General features: G+C 43.6%; 1 protein-coding gene across 2 annotated transcripts; it reads right to left on the bottom strand.

Moving 5' to 3' along the window:
- Positions 1 to 2,140: 2,140 nt before the first annotated feature.
- On the bottom strand, positions 2,141 to 12,232 carry PCDH18 (protocadherin 18). 2 transcript variants are annotated; one of them, XM_085057662.1, is made up of 4 exons: positions 8,839 to 12,232; positions 8,069 to 8,157; positions 7,778 to 7,941; positions 2,141 to 3,604 (listed from the first exon to the last, which is right to left on the bottom strand). In XM_085057662.1, the coding sequence occupies exons 1-4, from the start codon at positions 11,320 to 11,322 to the stop codon at positions 2,931 to 2,933; spliced, it is 3,411 nt and encodes a 1,136-aa protein (XP_084913788.1). In that variant the 5' UTR covers positions 11,323 to 12,232; the 3' UTR covers positions 2,141 to 2,930. The 2 variants fall into 2 exon arrangements, with proteins under 2 accessions (XP_084913788.1, XP_084913789.1); XM_085057663.1 differs by having other exon boundaries at positions 8,069 to 8,154; positions 8,839 to 12,228.
- Positions 12,233 to 12,524: the final 292 nt, after the last annotated feature.

Below are 12,524 nucleotides of genomic sequence, written 5' to 3'. Positions count from 1 at the left end.
CACAGCTATATCTCAGCCCTACTCCTACTGCAAAGTTCTGCAAGAGAGAAGAGAAAATTTCTGATTACTTTGAGCCATCCAAGGCTCACTTGCTCTAGACTCACCATATACACAGATTTTGTATACAGTTCGTATAAAGAAAGATAGGAAAAAGAGAAAGAAGCATAAAGAAAGCAGTTTACATGGACTGAATGAAATGCAAGTGTGCTGTCCAAATGCGCATACACTGCTGTGTAAAAGGTCTGAACAGGCAAGAAGGATTACTTGAGAGACTGATGGCACCTTCCTTACTGCTTCCAGTCTGAGGTTTGCATTTTACAAAGACATTTGTCAAGGCAACTCTTATGCTCAACCTGCAGCCCACTGTCCTTCCCTGCAGACTGACCTTGCTGCTTATTGAGACTTCCATTTGATCACTAGAAACCCAGCTGGAACCACCTTATGCTTAAATTGTTGTCAGTTCACATCATATTCCTTTCAGGACACTTCAGCACTGCGGCTATTCTATCTGCACCAGCCATTCCTCCTACAACAGCAGTACCTGGTACTGTAGTGGGATAGAAAAATCACTGAGTTTACAAATTATTAATGAAAGATATTGAACAGAACGGAATTTAGGAAAAGGCCCATGAAAATCACACCCAATGTATGTTTAAATTTGACAGATAAATATTCTCAGACTGTGCTACTCGTAAATACTTTTGAACTCACCTCTACGTAGCTCCCCTAATAGGCTTGTGAGAGTATCACATAAAGTACTCTGAACTTTACAACTTCCTTTGATCTGCAGGGCTCAGCAGCTTGAGCCATGTGCTGGCAAAGGGATCCATTGGCAGCTCTCATCGTGCCAAGGTGACAAAGCAGGAGGAGGATCCAAAGACTCCTGCCAGCAGCAGCTGGATATGGCTTGGCAGCACAGCTATAAAGTCAGTCCCAGGTCGACTCTGAGAGCCAAAAGAGGAAGAACACTGATAGAACAGCTGCCTGCTCCTGGCCGAGCCATTGGAGTGAGGGGGAGAGCGAGAATGGGACCCAGGTGAGTCTCTTGGAACCTATTAGCCTATTAGCAGGAAGGAAGGGAAAAAACAGGGAAGAGGTGTCAAATATTTAATAAATGAGGTGTTACAACTTTTTCCTCTCAATAACAGGTGGGAGCTCGATGAGACGGAAGTCCCGTTGGCATTCCAAGGTGCTGTAAGAAATCTCCCAAAGTGAGGTCCTGGTATTTCCAACCATTAAAACACAGCATGAGCTCCTGATGCATAAACAAGTTCAGAATCTCTCCATTGTTCAGCTGTCAACAAATGCCTGCACATCTTCAAATGCCACATCTACAGCAGTGTGAAACCAATAAGGAGATTAATGTTTCCTTGCGCACAAACAGAACAAATGAAGCTTATGCACTGAACAAAATTCCTCCTTTTTGGGGATAATATTAAGCAGCAATTTTTGTATAATTTTAAAAAAATTTAAGGTACTTTACAAGTGCAATTCTCCAGAACAAATGTATTGGTTTTATGCTCAGGTTGACTTGGATTATTCCAACAGCTTTTCACAGTTCTGGCAAAAGATATGTATCTGATAAAAATATGCATCTGCATACATGCCCAAAATACAGGTTTTTATGGCTATCTCTTAGCACTCCTGAAATGAGTACGAGGGGTTCAAAAACCACCCATGTTTCTCAACTGGAAAATCCATTTGTTTACTACTACAAAGATCTCCTTATGTGTGACAGGCTAACCAAAACTGGTTTTGAAACAAGAAACTAAAAGGACCACATTGACTTCTATCTGAGCAATATTAGATACATCACTCCCTCAGTGGCATTGGCACAAGAATATAAATCACAGAGCTTCAGGACAGAGAGAAGCACCACTACAGAAGAATGGGATTCAGCCTGAGCAAATGTACCTGCAGGTTCACTATCCTCTAGGAAGTTCAAGCATTTCTGTACTACTTTGCAAATAAAAGGCACACTTACAACAGAGAATACAGCTAATATAAAAATATAGTTGTTTTCGGAGGCAAAATATAGCTGTTTTTCTGCAAGATGAAACATTCCTTTTATTTTAGTGTCATTTACAAAGATAAAGCAGTTCATTGCAATTTTTGTATTTACATAAATTCAGAATTCAGCTTGAGGTCAGAAAAGCTGATTTTATTGCTGTCTTTCAAGTATACACTGCTGACTTCAACTGGCTTTGCAGCATAACAACAGCATTACAAATTTACATTTTTTTGCAGAGATCACAGTGGAAGACCCATCACTGAATTCCATGATTTGTTCACTGGGGAAAACACTTATGTGCCAAAGACAGGAAGACCTCAGCCTGAAGTAATCCATTCATTAAATGAGAAAACGATTCTACAGACCAAAAGCATCAAAATAAAAAAGGACAATTTAGGTTTCATGGGAGTTACAATTCTTTATTATAAGAATAAAACATTGCAACAAGGTGTTGGATCATTTACTGAAACTAACATTTGCTTAACTTTTTCAGTGTTTTGAATTTGTATTTGAAACATTTGAAAGAAATAATAAGGGAAAATAGTATCCCTTTTTTTTTTTGTCCTTTTTTTTTTTTTTTAACATGCCTGTGTGGCAAAAATGCTCCAAGTTTGACAAGGGTGGTACCATCTATATACATTTAGGAAAACATGCTTGCTGTGGGTGTACAAAAATAAAATTTATTTGTTAAATTACACATAAATATAAGGTACAAATGTATTTTTAAAATACAGATAAAGATAATCACACTTGCATTGTGTACATATGAAAATACAGTATTTTAATATTCAACATACACAGACACATTTATGATAAATGCAACTAATTGGCAATGCCAGTTCTTCTCAGTCTAGTTTTTGTTCCTTTTTTGTTCCCTTCCAGTTTTCCATAAATATGGAAAAATAGGCTTTTGAAACAATTAGTTCTGACAGACATCTTGCAACAGCTTGTTAATTTCTGCCACCAGCTCACTGGCATCCATGAGTTCATGCTTGCCATCACTGAGGTGGTTGAGCACGTTGTCAAAATCATCTTCTTCGTAATTCTCCGGGATCTCCTCCATGGCTGGCAGCCATTTGGACGAAGGCTGCGCGCTCGAGTGAGTCCCCAGAGCGGGCCCATTGCTGGCAGGGTTTTGGAAATGCGTGCTGGCTGCCCAGGCTGCCACCCCCGGCGGATAATTGACAGTCTTGGCTGGCAAATGTCCCTTCCTGCGCTCCAACGAGTTGGAGCGATCCATCTCATTGCACTCCGTGTAGGCATCCAACGAGGGAGGCAGCAGGCGCTGGAAGACACTGCTCATTTCGGAGAGGAGAGAGGAGGTACAGGTGTCCCCCGACTCCTCCTCACTCTGGCAGTCCTTGCCAAATGTTGAAAAGCTCTTCTTCTTCTCACCAGCATCGGCCGCCTGGGCATCCTCCTCGAGGCCCTGATGGTGCTGCTGCTGCTGCAGGTGCTGCTGGGGTGACTGGAACTCCTCCCCAGGGATGAACATGTTGCTTCGGTAGTCGGAGGAGGGAGAGGGCAGTGGTGGCATCCAGCACTGGTCAGAGTGGCCCAGGACCCTGCACTCCTCCGTGCACAGCCGCATTGCTGCAAGAGAGACATGGGCAGAGTGAGCATCCCCTCCTGCTGCACACAGCACCCACACGGATTCCTGACACCAGGACTGAACTTCCCCGGGGATGTTCCAATCTGGGGCTTGGTTTACCCTCCTGTGTGCAGGAAGGTGGCAAATACAAATGGTCTGGTAGCTCCATTGCCAAGAATGAGAACAACCAATGCAGATCATGTAAGGCAGTAATGCAATCTCTTAAATAAGGGTGAAGATAAACATGTACATCCCAGGTGGAAAACAAGCACTTGCGGCTTGAAGCCATTCAATCTCTCTGTACAGTTCTAGCTCATTAAAAAAACACAAAATAAAAGAAAGATGCTTTTACTTCCAAGCACTTGAGTTTTAGAGAAGTCTTCCGCATGCAACTAGTGAGGCATATCAGAGCAATAAAGTGCGAATAAATGGACAGGGGAAATAAAGAACAAAGAGCAATAACATGCAGAAGGATCTCCTTTTCCATTAAACAACTCCTTTCTGCTGACAATGAGGTGTATGCTGCACTCAAGGTGATCCACTGCCATATTACCTTTTAAACTAAATCAGTTCAATTTTAGTCCAGTATCAGAATACCTAGGGCCTAATTCCCAGCCTGTGTGACTCTGGTGTTTATACCAGATTTCTACTCTCAGGTGCACTTGCAGCTCTGAGGCTGACCTGACCTGTGGCTCAGGTCACTGGCCTGTGCTGGCTCAGAGCTTGGCACAGCTCTAAGGAGGGCTCTAACCCATCAGATGGGAATCCAGGTCAGCAATGAGGGCAGAAGAGCAAAAGACAACAGAGCTACTCTCTCAGCTTCTTGGTTTATTGATGTCTGTCAGGTAGAAGCAATAAGATGGGGCAAGTGACTGCAGCCCTAAGAGCTATGCTGGTCCAAACTGGCCTACAAAGGGGCACTGCAGGAGTCCTCTGCAAACATTCCAAGAGGTCTGGGAACGGCTCCTGGAAGCAGAGACAAGCAAAGCCCAATTTGACAGACCTGCAGAGAGGGATGTGCCAGGAGAGAGGCCATATTTTCCACTCCAAAGGGAGCAGATCATGGGATGCAAAGCCTCATTTCAGGCTGGGTGTCTGTATGCCTGCCAGGTCTGCTGGAGAAGACCTGGGTGCTCCTGGGGCCAATGATGGGTTTGAGGCACAAACTTCAAAAGGCAGTTTTCCGAAATGAGAGATGCTTTGCATTATGCATATTTTGACCATAAAAAACTCCTGCCCTAATCACTTAATGGTCAGATTACACCACATAGAATAGAGTTTTTTGTTCTTTCTCAGTTTATATCGAGTGCATAAGAAATGTTTGCAGTCATGCCCTGGAAGCTTTCCCTGCTCCCTCAACACATTTCTCATCTGGCTCTGGATCCACTCCGTTTATCAAAAAATCTTTTTGTAGTGGTGTAAGCAGAACTGAACAGAGTATTTCAATTTAGGATGTACCAGGGATTTATAAAGTCCAATTCTCATACTGTCAGCGCTATTTATTTTTGCACTTTACACAGCCTATCATATGGTTTGCTTTCCTAACGGCCTTTCCATTCCTATGAGTATAAACTTTCCCCATGTCATGCACACAACGGTATGAATTTTTTCAAGATTACGAGCTCAGACTGCAGCCTGGACATTGCACAATATATTGCAAAATAACTGCTGATCCAGAAGTTTCAAAAAACAAAGCAAGCTAGAATATATCAGTGGCTGAAGTTTTAATATGACTGAAATGCCTGCAAGTGCTTTGTTCCTATGTATGATGTTTTACACAAAATGCCCAAGAGGTAGAAGTGTCAAAAGACATCTAGGTGATCCATGACCAGTTCTCAAGTCACCCCAGAAGGTGAGGAGTACACTTCAAATTAAGAAGACTCCTTTAACTCTCCTTTAAATTCATTAGATACTTTCAGTGGTCTAGCATTTCATTAGTAGTGAGGTTTGTCTTAGTGTCAGTTTTGTAACTGTTGTTATCAGGAATGGTTTTGTTTTAAGATATTAAATTCTGATGTTTCTGAACATAAGATCAAAACATACTCTGAAATAACTGAATGGTGACACAATCTGTCCTTAAATCAGCAATAAATTAAAAAATATCCAGATGCACAACAGCTTTTTCTTTCTCTTTTTCTTTCTTTTTTTCTTTTTTTTTCTTCCCCCCCCCCCCCCCAGAACTTAAAGCTTGTTGGTTAAGATTTAAAAAGAGAAACAAGTCTTTCAAACACAGTTATTGAACTTTCTGATTATGTAATTTGTGGAGTTTTGAGGGACTGACTCCATTCCTTTCCTGCTCCACCTTAAACAGACAAACTGAAAGGAACTTCCCACAGCATTTTTGCCTGTGTCCAGACTGACAATTCAGAAAACTTTCAAAATGGAGAACAGGAAACCTTCACAAAGTTTTCTTTTCCTTTTCATATACTGGGATTGCAGATCAGCTCAGGTCTCATCTGAACTGGTTCAACAGATTCATCTGAAGGATTAAGGCCATGCATAGCAGTAAATGGACATCTGGGTGAGATTAAATGCCAATCTGGATAGCCCAACCCAGTTCTGTCTGCACTTAGAGGAGTTTTCCTTACTTTGAATGCAATTAGCCTGGCATTTTTGGAAATCCTATCCTTTGGCTTCCTGTTTAGAGAGGGAGTTGCAAGAGCTGAAAATGGGTCATGGGCATTTCAGCCAGCTAAGAGGACAACCATTCCTGTCTGCCCACTGTAAAGGGATCTGTCCTCCCTGGCAGCAGCAGGGTTGGATGCCAGTGCAAACACCACTGCACTTGAAGTTCCCCAGGCAACTGAGAGCTCCAGCAGATCCCTCCCTGCCTCCTTGCTAAGCATAGCAGAGAATGAGACATGCCTCCTGCTAGCTGGCAGAGGAATGAGTAGTAGGAGTTAGGGAGGATGAGGATAAAAATATATTAGAACTCCATATTTAGGTTAAAGTTTCTGAAAACAGAGTAACTCTTCAAGGCCTCCAGTTCTGAGCACATTTGAGGAGATAAGTGAATGGCTGGGTGTGTGATACAAGACCTAGACTGGAGCAAAACATGCACAGGAAATTTTTAAGTTAAAATGTGTAAGAAAAACAATTTGAACTTTTGGTGTTCAGTCTTGCCTAGCATAACAGCCCTGGTTAATACATGGGGGTCACTTTAGAAGGGCCATGTGCTGCACCAAACCCCAAAGCCAGGGGACCCCATGTACAAAATTACTTTACTAAACTTGTTAAATTTATAAACTTGGTTCAGTGAACCCTACTGAAATTATCTGGCCCTCTGGTTAAACAGAGAAAACTAAATATGATCTGAAGCAAGAACAAGATCTACGGTACAACCAGAGGCTGTATAATTATTGAAGTAATTACAAAATTCTTCTATCTATACTAAGCATGGTTTCCCATGACCTTTTATTCAACTTTTATTTGGGCATAAATTTAAAAGCAGTATTTCATACACATGAATATATATATGTGTGTTTATCCTACCGCCACTCACCCTTTTCTAATTTTTTTCTTTTGTGCCCTCTGCCTCTAAATTGTATCTCTCAAGCTCTTTCTTCTACAAATGAGGGTTGCAAGATTTCAAATCTGGGACACATTTAGATCCTTCCCTTGCCACTCAAGTTCATTTTTCAGTGGGAAAAACACTTTTCTTTCTTCTCCATCCATATTTCTAGTCCACTTTCATACTCAATTTCTAAGTGGTAAAACTTTGTATCATATGGATCAAATCCACTCTGGAAAACCTATCTCCCAGATTATAGTTCACTGTATTTTTAACAAACCACAGCTGCCTGGCTTTGCAAAAACATCCACCCAGTCATTAAAAGTGTAAGGACTTAGAGCAGACCATACTTTTAGGGGGAATCTGGAGCCAGCTTATAACATGAGTAACAAAAAAAGTAGGCACTGCTCTGGGTAGATTTGCAGTTGTGCCTGAGGTTTCATTTTACTAGATATGTCAAGGCTTCAACTCAGTATTTATCATGAAACAGAGTAAAAAGGGAAGGAACTTGAAAGTTCATTCTTCTTGAACTTTCTCTTGAAAGTTCTTGAAACTTCACAGGACTTGAAAGCTAAAGAATTTTTGCTTTCTCGGTAGTAGTTTCATCAAAGTGACAGCCAGGCAGTACTGTAAATAAACTGGTCAGCTTCCATTGTGCTCTTACCTGCAGGAATTCTCCCATCTGTAAGGAAAAGGTCACTGAATCCTTCCCCAAGAAGTCTGTCAATTGGAGACTCTCTCCCCAAATCATAGTCACTGTCTCCAGCTTCACTATCACCCCGGCCACTGTCTTTCAAGCTGAATTTATCCATATCTTGTAGGGCATATCTGTAAAGAGAATTGTGGACAACTACATTATCTCGAGTATGTTGCAGTCCACTTTTTGTTTAAAAATACACGTCTGTATTTTCTGATCCATGGCATTCATATGTAGCAGAACAGTCTGGATTCTTACCTGTAGCTTCTGGAATACTTGTTTCCTCGAAAACTTGGCCTTGGTTGATACTGGCCCTGGTGAAGCATCGAGAGAAGCTGAGAAACCTGCTGAAGAAAAGGTGAAAAGACTGATTCCTTGGAATGAAAGCTCAAGATCCTAGCTGTAAAACCACAAATTTGCTTTGTTTGTGGGTTATTTTTTCTCTTTTAAGATTTAATTAAATCAAATTCCTGCACATATATAATGCAGTACAACAGATTATTTGGTGGTGTAGTGTCTGACACAGGAAACATCTGAAGACTCTGTACAATGAGGAAGTGCACTGCTGTTCATTAGCCTCTGAACTCATAATAATTAATTCATTAAAAAGTAAAGCAAGCGATTAAAGACAAGTGGAGTTTGTTTTGTTTAATATATTAGAATCAAGGCTTTACCATTCCAGGATCCTAATTCAAAACAAAATGGCCTTGCATTACATGTAAAGAGTTACCAGGACACAGCTCTCATTTATTTAAGCCATGACCCAGCATTTGCAGTAAAAACTGAGATGGGGAGTCCCAACGTTTGCAATTCTGTGATCATATATTACAACAGATGTACTCAAACTGTGCCAGCGTTTAAGCTTTTAGCTCTCCACCCCCACTAATGAAAGAGTTTACTGGAATGTTTCTGAATCTAAATACTCAGGCACTCTTTCTCAGATGGAGCTACAGAGGGAGAGGGAAGGCAAGGAAGGAAGAGGGAAGGCCTGCAGGAATGGATGTGCAAAAACAAGGTCTGGACCTTACCTCGACGGCCGGCGTGGCATGGGTGAGCTCCAGGGAGAAATTTTCGGGCACGTGGTTGGAGGAGATGGTCACCAGGCTGTTCAGTGATTGGTGGCTGTGGTGGCTCTGCCGGCTGCTCATTTGTCCCCTCTCCAGGGCTGGGGACGATGATGGTGAAGCTCTGTGGTGAGACCTGATGGGCAGAGTGCCATTAACTGTCGGCACCAGTGTGATGTCCCCTTTGTGGATCTGCCTGGAGGGACGTTTGGGATGGTGCTGGTAGGTTGACTCGGCCACACGACAGTTGTAAGATCTGGTGTCCTTTTTCTCTCGATTGCACCTCGTAGCAAAGATAACCATAATAACCAACAACACGGCACAAATAGATCCTAAGGATATAATCGTTATCATGGAGATGTCCAGGGAGGGCTGGCTTACCAAAGTTGCTTCGGTGCTTGAAAATGAATAAACATGCTCGAAAATGGTACATTTCAGAAGAGCTTTAGTGCTAAGCTGAGGGCTGCCTTTATCTTGGACTATCACTAAAAACTCCCATTGTTTTGCTGGAACTGATTCCACACTGACATTGATGGAGATGTCACAAGTTTGGGGATCCATCACAAAGATGTTGTTTTCCTTGTCAGCTGCTATGGAGCAACTGAGTTCAGAGTTCATGCCAGAGTCTCTGTCTGTAGCCCTTATCCTGGTGACAAGAAAGCCAATCCCAGCATCTTTAGGGATTGAGATTTCTGCCGTGCTGTTGCGTAGCACCGGCCCCACGATGACAGGGGCGTTGTCATTTTCATCAATGATGGTGAGTACAACTGTGGTGTTGCTGACGAGCTGCTGGCTCCCTCCATCCCTGGCTTGGACCATGAAGGAAATTTGATTTACTTCTTCATGATCAAAGGTCCGCAGGGCATAGATTGCCCCGTTGGAGGGATCAATGGTCACATAGGTTGTTATAGAACTTCCAAAAATAGAGTTCTCCAAAATAGTGTACGTCACCTGCCCATTGTCGCCCAGATCTGGGTCTGTGGCTGTGACTGATGTGATGTAAGCTCCCGGAGAGTTATTTTCCAAGATAACAACCTCGTATCTGTTTGTCTGGAAGCGGGGTGGGTTGTCATTTTCATCACTGATTTGGACAGTAAAGTGTTTCACTGTGGAGAGACTTGGCGTTCCCTTGTCCTCTGCTATTACAGTCAAGCTGTATTCAGACCTCTTTTCCCTATCTAGAGTGGCATTAGTCAAGATTAAATAGTTATTTTCATAAGTCTTTTGAAGTTTAAAGTGGCCATGCCCATGGAGCTTACAAACTATCTCTCCATTCACACCAGAGTCCTTGTCTTGCACTCTGACCAGGGCAACAAAGGTGTCCAGGGGTGACCCTTCAGAAATGGAAGCTACTTCTTCTCTCTCTGTGGACATCAGGTTTAAGTTAATTTCAGGCTTGTTGTCATTCACATCCACAACTTTAATTATAATTTTGCAATGAGCTGGAATAGAATTTGGCCCCATATCCTGAGCCTGAGCATCGATTTCGTAGGATTTAGTTACTTCATAGTCCACTTGCTTCAGCAGGGTCAGGTGACCTTTTTCTGGGTCTATCCTAAAAGTTTCCATAATTTTGGCAGACACATGACTGCTAAAGGAGTACACGACCTTCCCATTGGCGCCCTCATCTGGATCAGTGGCATTGAGGTCGATGAGCAAAGTCCCAATGGGAGAGTTTTCCAGGAGCTGGATAATATACGACTGCTGCTCAAACACAGGGCTGTTGTCATTGGAATCAGAAATGCTGATTTTCAGGAGGGATGACCCAGATCTCTGAGGCACCCCTTTATCCGAGGCAGTGAGTTGAAGTTCGTAACTCGACTTCAACTCGCGGTCCAGCTCTCTAACCACGACCAGCTCTGCATACTTAGCACCATCAGTCCTAGTTCTCACATCAATGCTAAAAAAGTCATTTGCAGAAAGGGAGTAAGTGTGGAGGGAGTTGTCTCCCACATCTGGATCAAAAGCACTGTCCAAAGGGATCCGCGTTCCTACAGCTGCACTCTCTGATATCTCAATAGGGATAAGAGCTCTGGAAAACTGCGGAGAGTTGTCATTAATATCCAGCACTTCAACTTCAACATGGAAAAGCTGCAGATGTTCAGTGGGCAGAGTGATCACATCAAACTCTATGGAGCAGTTTAAGTTTTTCTGGCACAGTTGTTCCCGATCAATTTTAGCTCCTATGCTGATTTCTCCATTATCCTCACGGACTACAAGCAAGGGAGAATTTCCCCTCTGCATGGCTCGAAACCGAACCGAGGAAGGGTTAGGCATTTTTAATAAAACATCAGCAACATCCTCCGATAGTCTTGCAATTACCAATCCAACCCTCTGCTCCTCATAAATCCTGTATTTCAAATTCTTGCCCAGCACAGCATTATTGCAAAATATTATGATCAGTGCAAAAATCAATAGAAAGTGCATTTTACCGCCGATTCGATGCATTTGTAAGTTTTTGCAATTAATTTCTCCCAGTATGTTAAAAAGCAATTATTCTGCCTTCCGTCGGTACCTTAAACCCGGAGCACATCTGGTCCTTTCCAACTTGAAAACGCCTTTTCTAGCCAGCCAAGTATTAATAACTTACAGATCAGAAAACTTTTTGCTTTTTTTTATACACACCGTGCCGGGACATCCAGATAGAATCTGCAGGCAATCCACGTTTTCTCATTTGACTCAGCGCTCCTCTTGCAGCCTGAGATGCTCCGGGGCAGGGTGCTCCTCTCCCGCCGTCAGCATCCAGGGAGCCGGCGGGATGCAGCCGCAGCTCGTCCTCCCGTCTCTCTCCGCCGGACTAAACACCCTCTCTCGCCGGCTCCAGCCTAAAATCCTCCGCAAGTTCACTCCAAGTCCCCAGACAAAGCTTTTGGCCGGCCTGAGCCGAGCCCGGTGCAGCCAATCAGCCGGGGAGGGCGGGCAGGGAGGCAGGCGGGACCGGGAGGAGTGGGGAGGACCCTCGGCCAGCCAAGGATGGGGGCTGGGGGCCTCCAATGACTAATGGGCAACTTTAAATCAGCCCCTCTGCTCCCCACCCCCCGAATTTTCATGGCAGTTTCAAGCGGGGTTTTGTGGTTTTCATTCCTCCCCTTCCTGCCGCGAGATCGCGCTCCTTATTTACATACTTTTCGGTTCCCCCCTTGTTTAACTGGCTGGGAGCTTTTGGGTGGGTTTGCTTAGTAAAGGAGCTGGGGGTGATGTCTGGCTATGTGTGCCGCAAGAGCGTCTTCTCGCTGCTTGTTTACCCACAACCTGCATGTCCCCAGTGTCGCTGCTCCTGCCCGAAACCCAGCGTGGGCTCCTCCACTCCACAAACCTGTCCTGCTTCTTCCCAAGTCAGAAACATTTTGGCCTCTCCGGTCCTTCCCCGGCTGCCTCTCGCAGCATCTCTGCCCTCGGCGCAGCTGCCTCTCCCTGAGCCCCGTTCCTCCCGTGTGTTGGTGTGTGCGATTGTCTCTGAGCTGCTTTATTTGCTGTTCCAGTGCTACTTCAGATGATCTTTTTCATCCTGTTTGAAACAGCACTTCATGCTCCGCCGTGACAGTCTGTGCTAAGCACACCTTCTCCATGCCAAGTGTTTTAAAGGAAAAGAAGCCACAAGACAGAGTCTTTCGAAAGTGACAAATTCCTCCCCTCTTTGATGTTGCAGA

Source organism: Lichenostomus cassidix, chromosome 4, assembly GCF_008360975.1.
Source record: "Lichenostomus cassidix isolate B80296 chromosome 4, HeHo_3.0, whole genome shotgun sequence".
NCBI lineage: Eukaryota > Metazoa > Chordata > Aves > Passeriformes > Meliphagidae > Lichenostomus > Lichenostomus cassidix.
Note: the sequence above shows the minus strand (reverse complement) of the source record. Positions and strands in the feature narration are given on the sequence as shown.

Coding starts and splice junctions, on each gene's coding strand:
- PCDH18 (XM_085057662.1), bottom strand. CDS start 11,322: ATGCATCGAATCGGCGGTAAAATGCACTTTCTATTGATTTTTGCACTG. Junction 7,942..8,068: donor AAGTATTCCAGAAGCTACAG/GTAAGAATCCAG, acceptor TTCTCTTTACAG/ATATGCCCTACAAGATATGG. Junction 3,605..7,777: donor AGATGGGAGAATTCCTGCAG/GTAAGAGCACAA, acceptor TCTCTCTTGCAG/CAATGCGGCTGTGCACGGAG.